Source organism: Leguminivora glycinivorella, chromosome 13 (genome assembly GCF_023078275.1).
Source record: "Leguminivora glycinivorella isolate SPB_JAAS2020 chromosome 13, LegGlyc_1.1, whole genome shotgun sequence".
Taxonomy (NCBI): Eukaryota; Metazoa; Arthropoda; class Insecta; order Lepidoptera; family Tortricidae; genus Leguminivora; species Leguminivora glycinivorella.
The window spans coordinates 12,693,438-12,709,456 of NC_062983.1; the positions used below are offsets into that span (position 1 = coordinate 12,693,438).

At 37.2% G+C, this 16,019-nt stretch overlaps 2 protein-coding genes across 3 annotated transcripts; both read right to left on the reverse strand.

The window, feature by feature from the left end:
- Nucleotides 1-4,570: 4,570 nt before the first annotated feature.
- Nucleotides 4,571-10,680, reverse strand: LOC125232695 (mucin-2-like). Of its 2 annotated transcripts, none has more exons than XM_048138450.1 (2): nucleotides 10,500-10,680; nucleotides 4,571-6,366 (listed from the first exon to the last, which is right to left on the reverse strand). In XM_048138450.1, the coding sequence occupies exons 1-2, from the start codon at nucleotides 10,522-10,524 to the stop codon at nucleotides 4,829-4,831; spliced, it is 1,563 nt and encodes a 520-aa protein (XP_047994407.1). In that variant the 5' UTR covers nucleotides 10,525-10,680; the 3' UTR covers nucleotides 4,571-4,828. The 2 variants fall into 2 exon arrangements, with proteins under 2 accessions (XP_047994407.1, XP_047994408.1); XM_048138451.1 differs by lacking the exon at nucleotides 10,500-10,680 and adding an exon at nucleotides 7,330-7,467.
- Nucleotides 10,681-11,961: 1,281 nt separating this feature from the next.
- LOC125232807 (39S ribosomal protein L40, mitochondrial) lies at nucleotides 11,962-13,870 on the reverse strand. Its single transcript, XM_048138588.1, has 5 exons — nucleotides 13,749-13,870; nucleotides 13,577-13,666; nucleotides 13,304-13,474; nucleotides 12,565-12,763; nucleotides 11,962-12,122 (listed from the first exon to the last, which is right to left on the reverse strand). Exons 1-5 carry the CDS (start codon nucleotides 13,781-13,783, stop codon nucleotides 12,006-12,008), a joined length of 612 nt encoding a protein of 203 aa, XP_047994545.1. The 5' UTR covers nucleotides 13,784-13,870; the 3' UTR covers nucleotides 11,962-12,005.
- Between the last annotated feature and the right edge of the window lie 2,149 nt (nucleotides 13,871-16,019).

Sequence of the window (16,019 nt, forward strand, 5' to 3'; positions counted from 1 at the left end):
GAGACCCTTTCAAGAGCCGTACTCATTACCCATAGTAAAAGTTTTCTTAGATTAGATTTTTCAATACAGTCACGAAGCATTTGCGATTTATTTATTTATTTATTTAGGTTAGGTTTATCGTATTTCAAAAAGATTCGAGTCACTTAGGATATTATAAATATTCGGAACCATGATTATATTTCGATAAAATATGCAGATGGCCTCATTGCAATTTGCAGGTGGCCATTATGTTTTTACGCTCCATTCGGAGTCAAGTTTTTTTTTAATTTATAAAGACCCTTGTCTCAGTTTGTTTTTTACATATATAAATACCTACCCTGTAAAATACATTTTAGGAAATTTGCGTAGCTACTCTCTTTATTTTAAGACTGACATTCGAGCACGAAATGAAAATACTAATAGAAATAGAAATAGAAATCTTTATTTCTTAGAATATGGTACATACAGAGATGGTCAAGTTACAATTGGTGCGACATATTCTGCCTACATCGGCGTAGAAATATTACAATTTATTAATAACTAAGGAACTCGTTAACTGAATAAAAACACATGTCTAATAACCAACCAAACATTTTCCTCTGGAAGTTATTTAAATCTGTTATTGATGCAATGTCTTTAGGAATCTTGTTATACAATTTGATTGCCATAATATATAAATTTTTACTATATATGCTTAATCTATGTCTAGGAACGTATAGTTTATGTGGATACCTGCCAGTAGTCTTATTATGAATAACATCATGTAGTGGAAACAGATCTGGATGTTTCCTCACAAATGTGACAACTTCATATATATATAAGCAGGGCAGGGGAAGAATTTTTAGTTCTTTAAATATTTGCCTACAGTGGGCTAAATATTGAGCGCCTGATACAGCTCTAATACATTTTTTTTTGCGTAATGAATGCTCTCTGATCTACTGAGTTGCCCCAAATTATCAGTCCGTATCGTAAAATCGACGATACATATCCATGATATGCGGAGAGTGCAGCCTCTTTAGATGATATAATTCTAAGCCTTCAACAACAGGTATTGCAACATGCTTGCTGGCCATGCTTGCAGTCTAGTACCCAGGTATCAAAAGTAAATACGGGGGTAGGAGATAACTGGCTATCAAGCACTACATGGCTGGCGCGATGACCTAAAATGAGTCTTGACCAACACAACGGCACATCGCATATACATACATGCTCGGTACCGCTCCAGACTATGCGCGCGAATCACGCCGCGACGCCGCGAACGCGAGTGTGGAAATTTCTACGTATCGAATCCACACTCGCGTTGACGGGGTGATTCGCGCGCATAGTCTGGAGTGGGCTCAAGAAATTGATTTTCTTTAGAAACTTGTCTGTTTCTTGAGTTGTCTGTTTAGAAAAACGTCTATGACCGACAGCCTGCGGCTCGAGTTACACTTGCCTACTTTCCAAACGGTCTCCAAATCACTGTAAACCTTTCATAAAAAGCTATTCACATCATCTCCGCGACATCAATGGCACTCACTTGACCCAGTAAACGTGGACATTCAGTCCTCGTGTATAGCTGGGCCTAACCTCAAAGGCGCGGTATAAACATTTCATGGAACTGACACACTCCTCGTTGCAGAAGCAGTGGGACGTCTATTCCAAAACTAGATGTATGTGAGTCCTTTAACGCGAGTGTATTGATATAACTATTTATACATCTTCGGTTCAATGAACACTACCTACTAATAACGAAGATCTCACATGTTAATAAGTACAAGAGAGACGTACAAACGTCGAATAGACCAGAAATAGATAATAGTTAAAAAGTTAGAGTGTGATTCATAATTAAATTAGAGTTGTTCTCACTGAAGCGAACACATGATAATTAAGTTGTAGGTACTTAAGTAAATATCGAATTTCTACTTGAATCAGATCAATACCATGTTGAATGATGCGAGCGTTAATTAAGCTGACGAACTACTAGTTGACATGGTGTATATTGTCTGTGCAAAATTCCGTTAATTAACTCCAATGTGTATTTAAAGCAACTTTATTAATATAAGAGGGCACCTTAAGACGCTTGCGACTTTCAATTTGGGAATTTCAGTTAAATATACTAGTGTCATTACTTAACTAGATTTATCGAAAAAAAAATGTCCATTAAGAACAACTCAGTTAAAACATATTGCGAAAAAATCTTTAAAATCGGGGTTCCGCTCTCGGCTGTTTCCTACTTCAAAACTTATTTAAACGAAACTAAATTTGAGAATCTGAATAATAATGAAATACTCTGTGTCGGACCGTTTTGATTTTTTGGCTAATTGTTACCGATCTTGACTATCACACCTTTTTTTGAGCCATATTGAAAAAGGCCGTTTTTAGAATTTTTGATTGGCTCTAGCGTCTTTTAAAATAAAAATAGCAAAAAAATCAAAACGGTCCGACACAGATAAAAATAATAATAATCTGTGTTGAAAAACTCATTGCTCTATCTTCAAAAACCAGGGAGGAAATAGTCGAGAGCGTTTGTATGGAGAATTCACCTGTATCGTATCGTCTTATTTGATTGATAATTACAATTTTAACTTATTGTGTTTTCATGTGTAAATGTTGACATTATGTTTTATATATTACAATAAAGATTTTCCGATTTTAACTTATTTTTTGAAGATAATTATTTTGCTGCAAGACCGTTTTGCTACGAATCCCTGATTCGATTTGCCAAAACGGACGTTTCGTGTTGATGTGGATAAAACCGCAAATCGTTGAATAGGTACAATCACCTGTCAAAACTAGATACTTATATTTACTATCCACAAATTATGTGATAGGTAAGTGTGACATCCAAACCAAACTAATATAAACCGTACTTATACCTAGTAAGTAGTAATAAAAACAAAGTTGATTTACCTATGTTACAAATGTTACAATATTTTTTCAATTGATTGTACCTAAGCTGCCTATACAGTTGACCGAAAGAAGCTTTGATATTAATCAACATTAGATGATAGGTATCCTCACTGTAGATTATAAAATGTCGCGACACGGTTAAAAGTTTCGAATAAAATCCCTGTCCTAAATTCAAGAGTTACCCCATTTCCTGGGACATTTGGCGCTGAATCTTTTAAAGAAAAACCGCGATGCAATCATTTCAAACGGCATAATTGCGGATGTAGGCTGCGCTCGCGGCTCAAAGTGAAACTTTTAATTATAACGCTCTTACGTACAGTCCTCGCTCAATATTTCACTGACAAAGTACCTAAATGTCTTCACTGTGCGAGTTAACATCTTCTCACCCCGTTGGAAATAAAGTCGTTTTTCATTTCAGATATTTCTGGTGTCTCCGCTCTGGTAGTGCTGACTGTACTTTGAATTATGCCAGGAGACATTTTTCCGCCTATTTTATTTAAAATTAAAAAGCCGAGCTGCTATCGCGTTGCGAGCGGGCTTCTGTTTTGCGTTTTTTTTCTAGTTTGAAACTGATTGTTTCATTTGATTTGAATGTTTTCCAATTTGAGTGGTGTTATTTATCACGCATAGGTACACACTTTACATTAACAGTAACTCTCTATAATACTCCATCCTCTTTGATCAATATATTGACCGGGATATAGATATAGGACACTCAATCAATACATAACCTAACTTCCCATAAAATAAAAAGTTCTTGACTTCTCAGGGCATGTTTAAAGACAATTACGGGCCGCGACGTTGCGGCTGCCGGGTGTACGAAAGAAGCGCCTTATTTGACAGGATACATTTCTACTAGCTCGTACAGTAAATGTTGGAGTTGTGCCTTTGTAAGCGTTTTTCTTACATTTAGCAGTGACAATTTGTAGGGGAAGGTTGCGATCATTCAACCAGCGCTTTGATTGGACCACTTCAATATTTCAAAATCGAATCGTGCTAGATGAAATCCAGTAAGGTACAAGGTGATCTTAGGCCTCACCTTGGGCCACCCCGTAACCTCAGTCGCGCCTCGCTTCCCGGAAAAGAGTGACGCGTCCAAGTGTGTTTCGAGCGCTGTTGATGTCAAGAATTAAAACTTCTCAAAGTAGTTTAATATTTTGACATAAAATCTATGAATTATAAGAGAAGCGGAGTTAAGCGGTCCAATGATAGCAACCTTCCCCTATAATGTATTCACTCCACTCTGTCGCGCCAATACGCAAGAGCGATAGAGATAGATATCTACGAGCGTTCCGTTTCGTGAGCGTTTGTGCCATTCGGCTACGTATTACCCAGGGCACAAACTACTTTCGTAGTGTAAGGTAATGTGGACATAACACTTGCACGGTGACATATGCGTAATTACTATCAATAAAAGCACTGTCTCGTTGAGCTAGCATTTACCTACTTACAATGGCATGATAAAACAAACCCGACTCTGTATCATGTGTTCAGAGCTTAAATTTTACTGTATCAAAATACTTATTATGATGGTACATACCTAAATAATTGTATTTACTACATTATTTCGGCAAACACAAATAATGATTATTTGTTGCCCTTATGCGAGGGGACAAATCGACTTTGTCCTTGATTTTTCATGTATAAAAATAACGGTTTTACGCAGTACATACACTTCAAATAAAATCAACTGTTAAATTTTTAAATTTTGGTTTATTCCACAAATAACTTACATAAGTATTATGAATAAAAAATAACCTATTTGATATAAGTACATTAGTATCTCAACCCAATCCCACATCCACCGGGTATCATTGGGTGCACTATATATAATGATAATCGTCGGTTAGTTTGACATTACTTGGTTTAGATTTTGTTTTAAAGGGCATCTGCGCGGTTATCGGTCCCACGCACGCCTCCTAGTCCGGAACTCCATGGTCCCGAGATGTTGAAAAGACTAATAATAAGGAATACTCGCCGTCTTAGGAGTTTTCCGTCGGTGAGTCCTTTGCCTTTTCCTTTTTGTTGTAGTAAGAACTTTTATTGTAGTAGTCGTAGTTGTGGGTTTAGTAGTTGGAACGGTAGTTGTCGTAGTTGGAGGTTTGGTAGTTGTAGTGGCAGCTGTCATAGTTGAGGGTTTAGTAGTCGTAGTGGTAGTTGTCGTAGTTGTGGGTGTAGTAGTTGTAGTGGTAGTTGTCGTAGGTGTGGGTTTGGTAGTTGTCGTAGTTGTGGGTTTAGTAGTTGTAGTCGTCGTAGTTGTGGGTTTGGTAGTTGTAGTCGTCGTAGTTGTCGGTTTGGTAGTTGTAGTCGTAGTTGTAGTAGTTGTGGGTTTGGTAGTTGTTGTAGTTGTGGGTTTGGTAGTGGTTGTAGTTGTGGGTTTGGTAGTTGTAGTAGTTGGGGGTTTAGTAGTTGTAGTAGTTGGGGGTTTAGTAGTTGTAGTTATCGGTTTGGTAGTTGTAGTAGTTGTGGGTTTGGTAGTGGTCGTAGTTGTGGATTTGGTAGTTGTTGTAGTTATGGGTTTGGTAGTTGTCGTAGTTGTAGGTTTGGTAGTTGTTGTAGTAGTTGTCGTAGTTGTGGGTTTAGTAGTTGTAGTTGTCGAAGTTGTCGGTTTGGTAGTTGTAGTAGTAGTTGTCGTAGTTGTGGGTTTGGTAGTTGTTGTAGTGATAGGAGTAGTAGATATTTTAGTTGTAGGTTTGGTAGTGGTTGTAGTGATAGGAGTAGTAGTTGTTTTTGTCGTGGGTTTGATAGTAGTTTTTGTGGTAATAGCGGCAATTGTTTTAGTAGGTTTGACATTTGAAGTACTGGCAGAAGTGGCAGTTGTTGAAGGTGTCGTAGCAGTTGTTTTGGTAGCAATTATGATATTAGCTTTAGTAGTTTGAATCGCATATATTTGAGCTGTAGTGGACGTATGTGTTATTTTAATTAAATTATTAGTGGGATTTATAGTATCTTCGGTAGAGGGTACAGCAGTTGACTTGGATGTATTGTTATTAGTAAAGTTTCTATTAAGATCAATGGAAGTCAAGGTAGAAGTTACATGGTGCTTATGCTTAATTTTATGGTGTAAAATAATTTTACTGTTAACATGAGTATCTACCCCTGTACTGTAAACAATATTTTTAGTCGTTTTTGTACTTCGAGTATGCACAGGTAAAGGATTCTTAATATTTCGAGTGGTTGTCGTCTCAGTTTTTTTCTTCAGGTAAGATGGCAAAGTCTTAGGAATTATACTGTGTCCAGTAAAAGCTAGCCGCTCTCTGCTGCTGTAAATAAAATTCTCAGTAGTAGCCTTAATTTTCGTTCGGCTGCCATTATCTTCTGCACGTTTAATCATAATTTGTCTTAATATTCCAAGTGGAAGCCAATGGCTCGGTACTTCTGCTTCTATAGGATTTTTAAGATATATAATTGGATCCTGTGCGGCGTTATGCCGCCTGGCGTCTTCACTGTACACTGATGCATATTTCCATGCCAACAGCAGGATTGTTATTAGCACTGAAAAAGTTAAATTTGTTGTTTATGATGCTGACATTTAGCTGTTGAAATACTTAAAAAAGTAAGCATTCTACTTAATATGTATTATAGTAAATAGTTAAATACCTACACATGCACTAATCTTATAATCTTTTCTTCCTCGCACTTTTTGGGCAATTCCACGTAACTGTAATGTAAGTGACCAGTGACCACTTCATTGCATGTTTTTTTATTTATGATGCAAATTGAAATCTTAATTTATCTCTAGATAAGCCTACTTTTAATCCTTAGATATATTGATATTTAAATTAGCACCATGAATAAAAAAAGATGCAAATAATTGGTCACTTACATTACTCTGTTACATGGAATTACCCTTTTTAACTTTAAAGAGCAGCCTGCTTTTTTAATACACTAGCTTCGAAGTAGGTAATAGATTCAGCTATAATGGCATAATGGCTCGCTGTACAGCACAGTGAGCTTCAAACTTGCATATAAATACTTATTAAAGAACACATTTTATAAAATGGTCATATTTTTGTATGGATTTGGGTAAACTTTTGATTTTATTGAGTTGGGTAAGGTCAATACGGTTAAGTGTATGATAAGGAGAAGTGTGTATGGCCTTCACATTCAGCCTGTTTAAACCAATGATCAGTGTTTATTGAGAGTTCACACGTTTACAACTAATCGTGAGTAGCAAGTAGCAAAAGTATGAACTCGCAGAAAACACCTGTGGCAATGAGTAAAACGGTCAAATGTGATGACCAGACACAGTTCTCCTTGTGACACACTTACCCGTATTGACCTTCCCTACTTGTTGGAGCGCTAGTAGCTATTTACACTTTTATTTAGATACATAATTACGGGCGTAATGCGTAAACTTAATGAAACTATACCTATGTATGCATTATGCAAATTGATACTACATTACCTACGTACGTTTATGTTGCAGGTATTTCATTAAAGAATTATTTAACTTACTGTCAAGTTATGCACGCCAACATAACATCTATTTTTTTCAATATGTAAATAATTTGTCATTCGCAGAACACTTTTCTATTACTATCATCATCAAACCGATTCACATACCTATCTAAAAACTTCGACGGTAAGTTGATATGAACAATTAAACATTCTTGATGGCAGCGAAGCAGAAAAATCAATTTAAGGCTGTAATGGTTTTTATGGGCATGGCTACAAAGTCAAATGATGATTTGTTAGATACTCGCACATATTGCACGTACGCGAGTAGATGTACAAGTTCTCAAAATTTTCGTACATTGCTGGAAATATTCATGAGAAAATTCTCATGCAACTAGCGATTGAAAACATTCTCTTTAAGATTAGGTATAATTGTTATTGATGCACGCTATTGTCTATTGACGACCTACGCAATGTTCTCAACAGTTGACGATCGCGTCATTTGATGTTTGAGTTACACACTGGCGATTATTAACTCAGCAAGTACCATAGAAATTGTCCCTAAATATTGTCAATAAATATGCCAAAAAAATTTCCAAGAACTTTTCACTAAAACATTCGCCATTTTGATATTTATCTTGTCTTCGGGTCATTGCTATGTAATGTACCTATGCACAATAAAAATCGAAACGACATAGGTACTTAGGTACCTATGACACTGCAAAGTTGAAAAAGTCTCCCATGTTTATACCACTCTTGTACATTAAAAAATGCATTTTGCAAAATATGCCCTTCTCGATTAACGCATTCACTACAATACATCATGCATGACCAGTGTTTTTTTTTAATTTAAGCAACAGGAGCGAAAGAGTTAAAATGGAAAGGAGCCCCCCGTTATAAAATTAATCATTTAAGTTAAAGTAGTCCAACTTTTCTATCTTGAGCCACCGCCTTGGCCTCGTTCCAACTCAGTCCGAACTCCCGCAACTCGTTCTCTACGCTCCGCCTGTGTGTACCTACGGGGCGTTTGCGGGCTCGCTTTCCTCCTTGAGGCCGCCACTCAAACGCGATACTGGCGCTGGTGGTAGCTCCTCTTCGAAGGGTATGACCATTTCCATCTCCATTTCCGCTGAGCCACTTCCTGTGCGATCGGAGGTTGTCGGCATTCACTCCACAAATCCTCATTTCTTATGGTCTTCGGCCAGAAGATACGGAGGATCGACCGGAGGGACTTATTGACAAACACCTGAAGTTTGTGCGTTAGCCCCTTTGCTCGTTTTGCTTTGCTTTTTAAGGCGGTGGCTCAAGATAGAAAGGCGTGGAAGGATCTTGTGGAGGCCCTATGCACCTATGGGGTGCCCTAGGACGTTCAACAACAACAACAGTCCAACTTTTATTTTAAACGGAGTGACATGATAGGCTATCATAACCATAACTAAAAACAAACAGTTAATTTAGAGGTATAGGTATGCAGTTTATTCGTGTTTATACCATACGCATTCTATTAAATTATTTTGATCTTGAGATGACGTTAAAAAATCCAGTTTAATTTTTTTTTGTGTATATTTATTTTCATATTCAAACTCTCCAAGAGAAAATGGTGGTCTTGTACTGGTCTTTAACCTGCTATTCTTTTTGTTTGTAGTTTTAGTTCCTGCATGTCTTCTTTCTTTTTTTTTAGTCGATGTAGTGAAAATTTTGACAACCGTACTTAGTATATTTTCATTTTCTATAAGTACAGTCAACCAATTCGGCGCCACCGTCTATCTAAACTGTTTTACATGTTTTTTACATGCTTTTGATGCGGTTGTCGTAAGTATTATTTATTCTGTGGCGTTGTATCCGAATTTGACGTTTAGAAACAAATGACTCGAGCATTGCAGGCTTAGGTAGGGGAATTACCATGAAATTCCATTACATATCATCCTCACTCAGCGAATCAGATACGAAGTACTTCCCGACCTAATTTGAAGTACCTACGTCATGACAACATTTCATTACAAGTTTGAGAAAAAGAATTTCTTGGCTGCGTTGAAGTCATGGTAATAAAAGCAATGACATTTATCTTAGAAGATGCAAAAGATTTTCTTGTCGTATCCGTAGTTCTTGTGCCACAAATGTTAACTTTCGTTGTAGTAAGCATACAAGTATAACTTGATGCTTTTTTTTAATAAGTATTGGTACCCAGGTAATCTTAGGTTTGGTAAATTAAAGTTCAGTACAAATTGTATCTACAATTACTATCCTAGTAGGTACAATTTAAATTTGATTAAGTGATTATGATTAGGTACCTTTATTTTGTACACATTCTTATTCTTGTCTAGCACAATCGATTAGTAATCTAAAAAATACTGAATCTACTGCGGTTTTATCTATTCAGTTTCCGTTCACGTTATCCTTTGCACGATTTAGAATTATCGTCCTTAATTTGCTTCGTGAAATAAAAAGGCATGTTATATTAGCTTCTACAAGATTTACAACTATAACAGTAGGTTCTTTTGTGGTTTCATGTAATTTTATTCTCAGGTCGACCATATCGCTTTGTGTCAAACAGTCTCTCGTTAAATCTTTTAGGTCATTCGCAGTGAAATTTCCTTTTCCACGTTGTTTAATTACCTCTTTTAATGAACTACGTCTAATCCAGCGACAAGGCAGTTGGGATTCAACAGGATTGTCTACATACACAACTACTCAGGGTCGGTCTGTTGACTTTCTTTAATTGTTTTATTTCTAACATTTAACATTTTAGTATATGTATATTCCTCTGAATCTGTGATGTATGCATCATCAATATTTTTCTTCTTTTTCGCTGTATTAAGAATCTATTTTCTAACTGGTATTGTCATAATAGTCATTTAGCACATTTAGCTGGGGCCCTTCAATGTACCTACAATGACAACGATTACAACGAACATGCATATAAAAGAGTCATGTAGATTTTCACTGAAAAGTGATAAATATATAGGTATTCATTAAACAAACAACAATATTAAGTCTCGTGCGGCCGCAGGACCAAGAGGAGCTGTACCTACAGCGATTGTCAAGATCATGTCAAAACCAAATCCGTGCCTTATCAAGTATAGGTACAATTTCGAGAATCGGCTCCACTTCTTTCTACTCGATTCATAATAAAATGTTGTAGCTGATTGTATTTAACGTGATTGTCCAAAATATCTAAGTAGGTATGGAGACTACATTGCACGTATAATTCAAGTTGAAGACTAACTTACTGTCCAGATATTTATCTGTAAACATTCACACCATCACTAAATATTTGGTAATTTGTAAGACCATTGCTAACGTAGTATTTTCGATGCATAGTTTATTATGATTAACAAAATGTGAAAGAACATTATATAAAGGACTGGGTATAGTAAGAAACACAATGTTGCATAAATATACATTCGATAGAAGCGTACGATTGAATTGTGGAATGCCGATGAAATTATGGAAACATTTCGTGGTCACTGAAGCAAAGAAATCGATTTAATCCTTGAAAGACTTTTATGTTTAAAAGCTCCTTTGACATCCGCAATTAATGGTATTGGCATTGAAGCGCTTTTCTCCCGTCTTCCGGTTCTTTCATGTGTTTACAGCGATTAATTAACAAACCAACATCGCAGGTATTATTGATAAGCAGTGATCGGGGATTTGGATGGTGAAATTGGTGAATGACCTCAATCATTCATTATGCTAGTATGGATATGCCGCGGGATTCCTTACCAGTGATAAGGAATCCTACGCGACAATTTTAAAATTGAAGACCCATTTTACAAATCATTAATAATATTATGTATTAAATAAATGTAGGCACTCGCCCTTAACCTTATTACTGGCCTAAATAGGAATAGCTGAGAAATTTTAGAAGGCATTTAATTTTGATTAGTTCGATCGGTTCTCAGAAATGATACGAAATTAAACCCCATCGCACTGGAATGGAAAAATCAGATGAAAATATGATAGGGATGGATTTTTTTTTAATATTCCCTCTACCTTAATTAGCACATTTATCGCTAATCTAAGTTCGTATTAGCGCTACATCATAAGGTTTCCCGGTGTGCAGTGAAAATAAAAAACGCAAAACGACATGGTGTCATTAATAGTGCTAAATGATCTAAGTTATATTATAAGACTTATAAGACAACAGTGTCGTAAATTACGTATACGACTTCCAGGAATTACTTGCTAAAAAACATTAAAAAACTTGTAATAAAAAAAAAAAAATTAAAATTTAATCTGTTTATTTCTAAGAAACGTACATGCATTTATAATATACTTAACTGCTAATCTTAAATTGAAAAGATTATTTAAGTTAAGGAGTCTAGTTACATATGAATTGTTCTTTATTTTATTTATACAAAATCATTAATTGAATACAGGCGATACAAGCGTGATAGTATGTATGTATGTATGTATTAATTGAATAACTTGTGGACCTCTGAAATGTATTTGTTGTACTTAACACAGCAAAAGGGAGTGTACAAGTTTCTAATTGGGTTGGCAACGCGCATGTGACACTTCTTGAGTTGCAGGCGTCCATAGGTTACGGTGACCGCTTTCACTATCAGGCGGACCGTATGCTTGTTTGCCACCGACGTAGTATAATAAAAAAAATACCGTACAATATGTGTTTGATAAACCGTCATGTTGGTACGGACTTATTAATATGAGACACGCAAATAAAAAACTCAGTGACTATAACAATATTTTATTAACATCTATCAATAAATTTTTTCCTAATTGTCCCACTTCTTCGACACATCGATGTACTCGCCATCGGGAGAGTCGTAGCCCTTGATGGGTGGAGTCGCCACGGGACCCTTCACTGAGTAGGGGATAAGCTGCAGATCGGGCTGAAATAAATAAATAGAAATGAATTAATTCTTTTCGATATCCATATGTCAACAAGCATAGAAGATATTTTGGATTATGACAAAAATAATTAAGATGGCACTTCTAGTTTCACGCTGAAGCTACTAAGGCTCGAAAGTATCTCGAAAGGTCAAAGGAGCTATGATGGGGACCATTTGATGTGAATGAAACAAAAAAAAAGTTGTCATGTCTCAAAGATTTATATATAGATGTCGCCATCATATCTTGTCACTGGCTGACTATCAGACTTGACTTAAGGTCCAGGACTAAAATTCAGAGAAAAAAAAGCAAGAGATTGACTCTTGAAAAGCCAAGGTATGATAGCACTATCTGCAAAGTATTTCGTCTGGCCAACACCAATAGAATTCATGCAATCTGTTACTTTCTTTTAATTATTTTTTAAGCCTAAAAAGCAGTTCTCACCATAATTGCTTCATCATACAGTTCCTCAGAAACTTCATACAACTTATCCAGAGCTCTCCGTTGAGACGCCATAATCCTATCAATTTGGGCGACTGTTGCAATGTACTCCTCACGTTTGTACCTGGCCCAGTCCTTTTGGAGCAGGGCTCGAGCTTCTACTTCTTCTGTAGTCAACTTTGGCTCTGGGCGCTTTCTTTTTCTGAAAAAATCAAGGCGATTAGTATTGTATAGTATCAAGTATGTCATTGAGGCTCCAATCTAACAAAATCGGGAATCATAAATGCTCTAAGGCCTCTAGGGCAGCCCTGAATAAAAATCTAGGTATTTCTAAATTAAATATCATTCCCTACAATTTATACAAAAATATTACTACAAGTAACAATAGCTTTGAAATATATTAAATACTTACCATGATGCAAAAAACAATTAACTTTATATGCAGGATCACTACCAACTAGGCTAATAGCCATTTATTGAATTAAAGATTAGTCTTCATATTAATGAAGAAAAGTAAGATTTAAAAAAAAGTTTCTTGGGCAGTAGTGTGTGGACCTACAAAACCACTGCGAATAGTGTGAATTATAGTAACAGAGTTTCTTCGTTTTCAGAATTTTATTGTCTTTCCCACTGCGGGAATGCATGTGAAGAGATGGTAATAATAAATACTGCATTCAATGAATTAAAACTTACTTTGTTAGCAAACTTCCAGTCTACACAAAACAAAATTATCAATGCTTACTTTAATTGATCCATGAGATGTAATGGTACTTCTAACTCATCAATAGGTTTAAGCTGTCTCGCATTTTTCTCTAGCCTGCGGATCTGCTTTTCTAACTTTTTACGCCGACGTTCTTCACGAGCCTTTACAATAGCCGGATCGATTTTTTTCTTTTTCTTCATTGGTTCCGCACTAGAAAGACATGATAAAAGTTTAGTTGTAGATAGACCAAAGGATGTGTAAGCCCTTGTCCTGCCCACAAAGGTGGACAAGGCTTTGCTACTGTGAACTTACCATAAGTAATCAGTTACTTTGAATTGAATGGCTGCTGTTGTGGAAATATTTCGAGTTAGCTGTACCTTAGCCACTGGACATATCGACAATCTGAAAAATAACTCTGGTTAAGAATATGACTGTAAACAACAGGATTTTATAGTAAATCGTAACTGAATGAGTAAATGTGCACCTTGAGAATTGTCTTAAAATTGACAAATTAAACATTGTTTCAAGTAAAGTCTAAGAACTGGTGGTTTTTAGTATAAATAATCTAAGTAAATTACACTGCAAATACAGAATAGAGGTTAGATTAGATCTGTCAAAGAAATGTCATCATGACAGCACATAATTGGCATATAACATTCCAGTTTGTTCGAGATAAGTACAAAAACGCTTTCAATGTTGCGGACGCAAAAATAAATATACTCTGGCACAACAATCATGTCAGTAGAGAAAGGCGGCCAATTTAAAAAATACTGGCACTTCAGTCTACGAGCCATTTCAGTCACAAAAAATTTCAAAAATAATAAAAGTAGACGCAAATGTTTCAGTTTTCCCGTAGGTAGTCCATAATCAATTAATCAGACCCACTACGTGTAACTGCTGCGTGCATGGGATGTCTCTAAAGTTGACCAAGAAAAGTGATTGATTTTAAACAACACTCTAGCTATGGTTGAAGTGAAAAAAAAACGCTACTTTAAATGTGGGAAAGGCAGGTACATTAAATATATAAAAATTTTACCTTCCAATAAAATTGTTATTATTTTGCCTGGTATATCCGAGGTCTTATATAGAGAGAGTACGTCGTAGACGTCGCATCGGACCGATAGATGGCGCCATCGTTCGTTGTAAGTCGCTCCGGCGTCACACCGCCGCGATGTTGGTAGTCCCGTTTTCCCCACCTGCAACACAAGGCTCCTACGCGCCCCGGCCCGCCACCAGCCACCCTCATTGTTGAGGAGAAGTGCCGACGGTATATTAAGCCTACCAGGAAGGCATCACTCAGACCTCGGATATACCAGGCAAAATAATAACAATTTTATTGGAAGGTAAAATTTTTATATTATTTGTGCCGTTTGTATATCCGAGGTCTTATATAGAGACCTGTTTATTATCTCCTGGTGGCGAGTCAGCTGGCGCGCAAGCCTTTGGTAGCCCTATTGGCATAGCATAGAAGAATAAGTGAATCTGTTGTTGAACCGATTTGACAGATGTATCAGTCGAAATCGCCTTCGATCCGCGAATATCTCGGTGCCAGAAACGCCTAAAGAGATTTTCGTGATGACGTTTAGCTTTAGTCAGCGAATAGTTAGAGAAATGACATTATTATACATTGTAGGCGAGGCTGACTTGAACAAGATACAAAAACCTTAGATACACTTTTATTATTAACAGACACGTTATTTTATCAGGTTATTATAAACCCAATTTCAGACACAAAGTGTGGAAATTAACTGTAAAAGTAGTGTAACTATCTGTACTGTAGCAGGGTAACGTAATTGATACTGCTTTTGTCAACCCTTCGTAAAAATTATCTAAATCAATATTAGCTTTGATATGACTATTTAAAGTCCAACGTCTTACGTCCATATCAAACACAGAAAAAGGTCATCACTCACGCGCCCGAGGGCTATTTGTTACGATACTGGTATTTTCGATCAGACTATTTCGCGTCAAGCGAGCGCGGTTACAAGCGAGACTCCTGAACTCTGAACTCTTTTTAGTGAGGGCATTTGAGGATACTGATCGCTCGGTAAAACTAGCCTAGAAGATGAAAAGTACGAGCGCTGTCGATTGCTACTACACTGGACGGAGGTATCAGTCGATTTCTTCAAGTCAGTCATTGACTCTTAGGGTAATCCATTACCTAATCCAAAACCCGATGCGACGGATTTCTACTTCGTGCAATGAAGGTCGACAGTGTAGACTGAGAGGTGACGTCCGTGTCGCATCGCTGGTGGTTGCTGAACACGTCGTGGTAGCAGGTCAAGGGGTGAATTAAAACACCGCCACACATGCGCGCTTTGAGAGCGTAGGCGGAGCGCAATAATGGCGGTGCACCGCACAAACGCTGGCGTTGCGCCCAGTGGGCACTAGCGGGAACTAACGAGCGCGGATTGCGAGCGCAACGCGCGCGGGACGCGAGCGGAATGCGCGCGCATTCAGCGCGCTGATAGCGTAGCGTTAGCGAAGAGGAATGCGCTTTATGTGTGGCGGAGGCTTAATACGTACCGTTGTACGGCGTAATGCAGGGCTCTCGCAGACGAAGAGGTACGATGACGGGCGAAGCAGAAGAAGGCGAGGTCACCGAAGGTCACTTACTTGGCTCCCAGGGGGTGCATACTGACCTCGTACGACAGTCTGTTGGAGTCAGCAGTTACTGTCGTAGTTACTCGTAACCGAAGAGATGTAGTCCTGCCATCGTACAGCATAACATAACATACAACCGAACTGTGCATAG

What these genes read in the sequence shown, in the direction of transcription:
- LOC125232695 (XM_048138450.1), bottom strand. Translation starts at nt 10,524, where the DNA reads ATGTTTACAGATAAATATCTGGACA. An exon ending in TACAGATAAATATCTGGACA is followed by an intron (nt 6,367 to 10,499) that starts GTAAGTTAGTCT and finishes TAACTTTTTCAG; the next exon opens with TGCTAATAACAATCCTGCTG.
- LOC125232807 (XM_048138588.1), bottom strand. Translation starts at nt 13,783, where the DNA reads ATGTTTAATTTGTCAATTTTAAGACAATTCTCAAG. An exon ending in ATTTTAAGACAATTCTCAAG is followed by an intron (nt 13,667 to 13,748) that starts GTGCACATTTAC and finishes GTTATTTTTCAG; the next exon opens with ATTGTCGATATGTCCAGTGG. An exon ending in CATCTCATGGATCAATTAAA is followed by an intron (nt 12,764 to 13,303) that starts GTAAGCATTGAT and finishes TGATTTTTTCAG; the next exon opens with AAAAAGAAAGCGCCCAGAGC.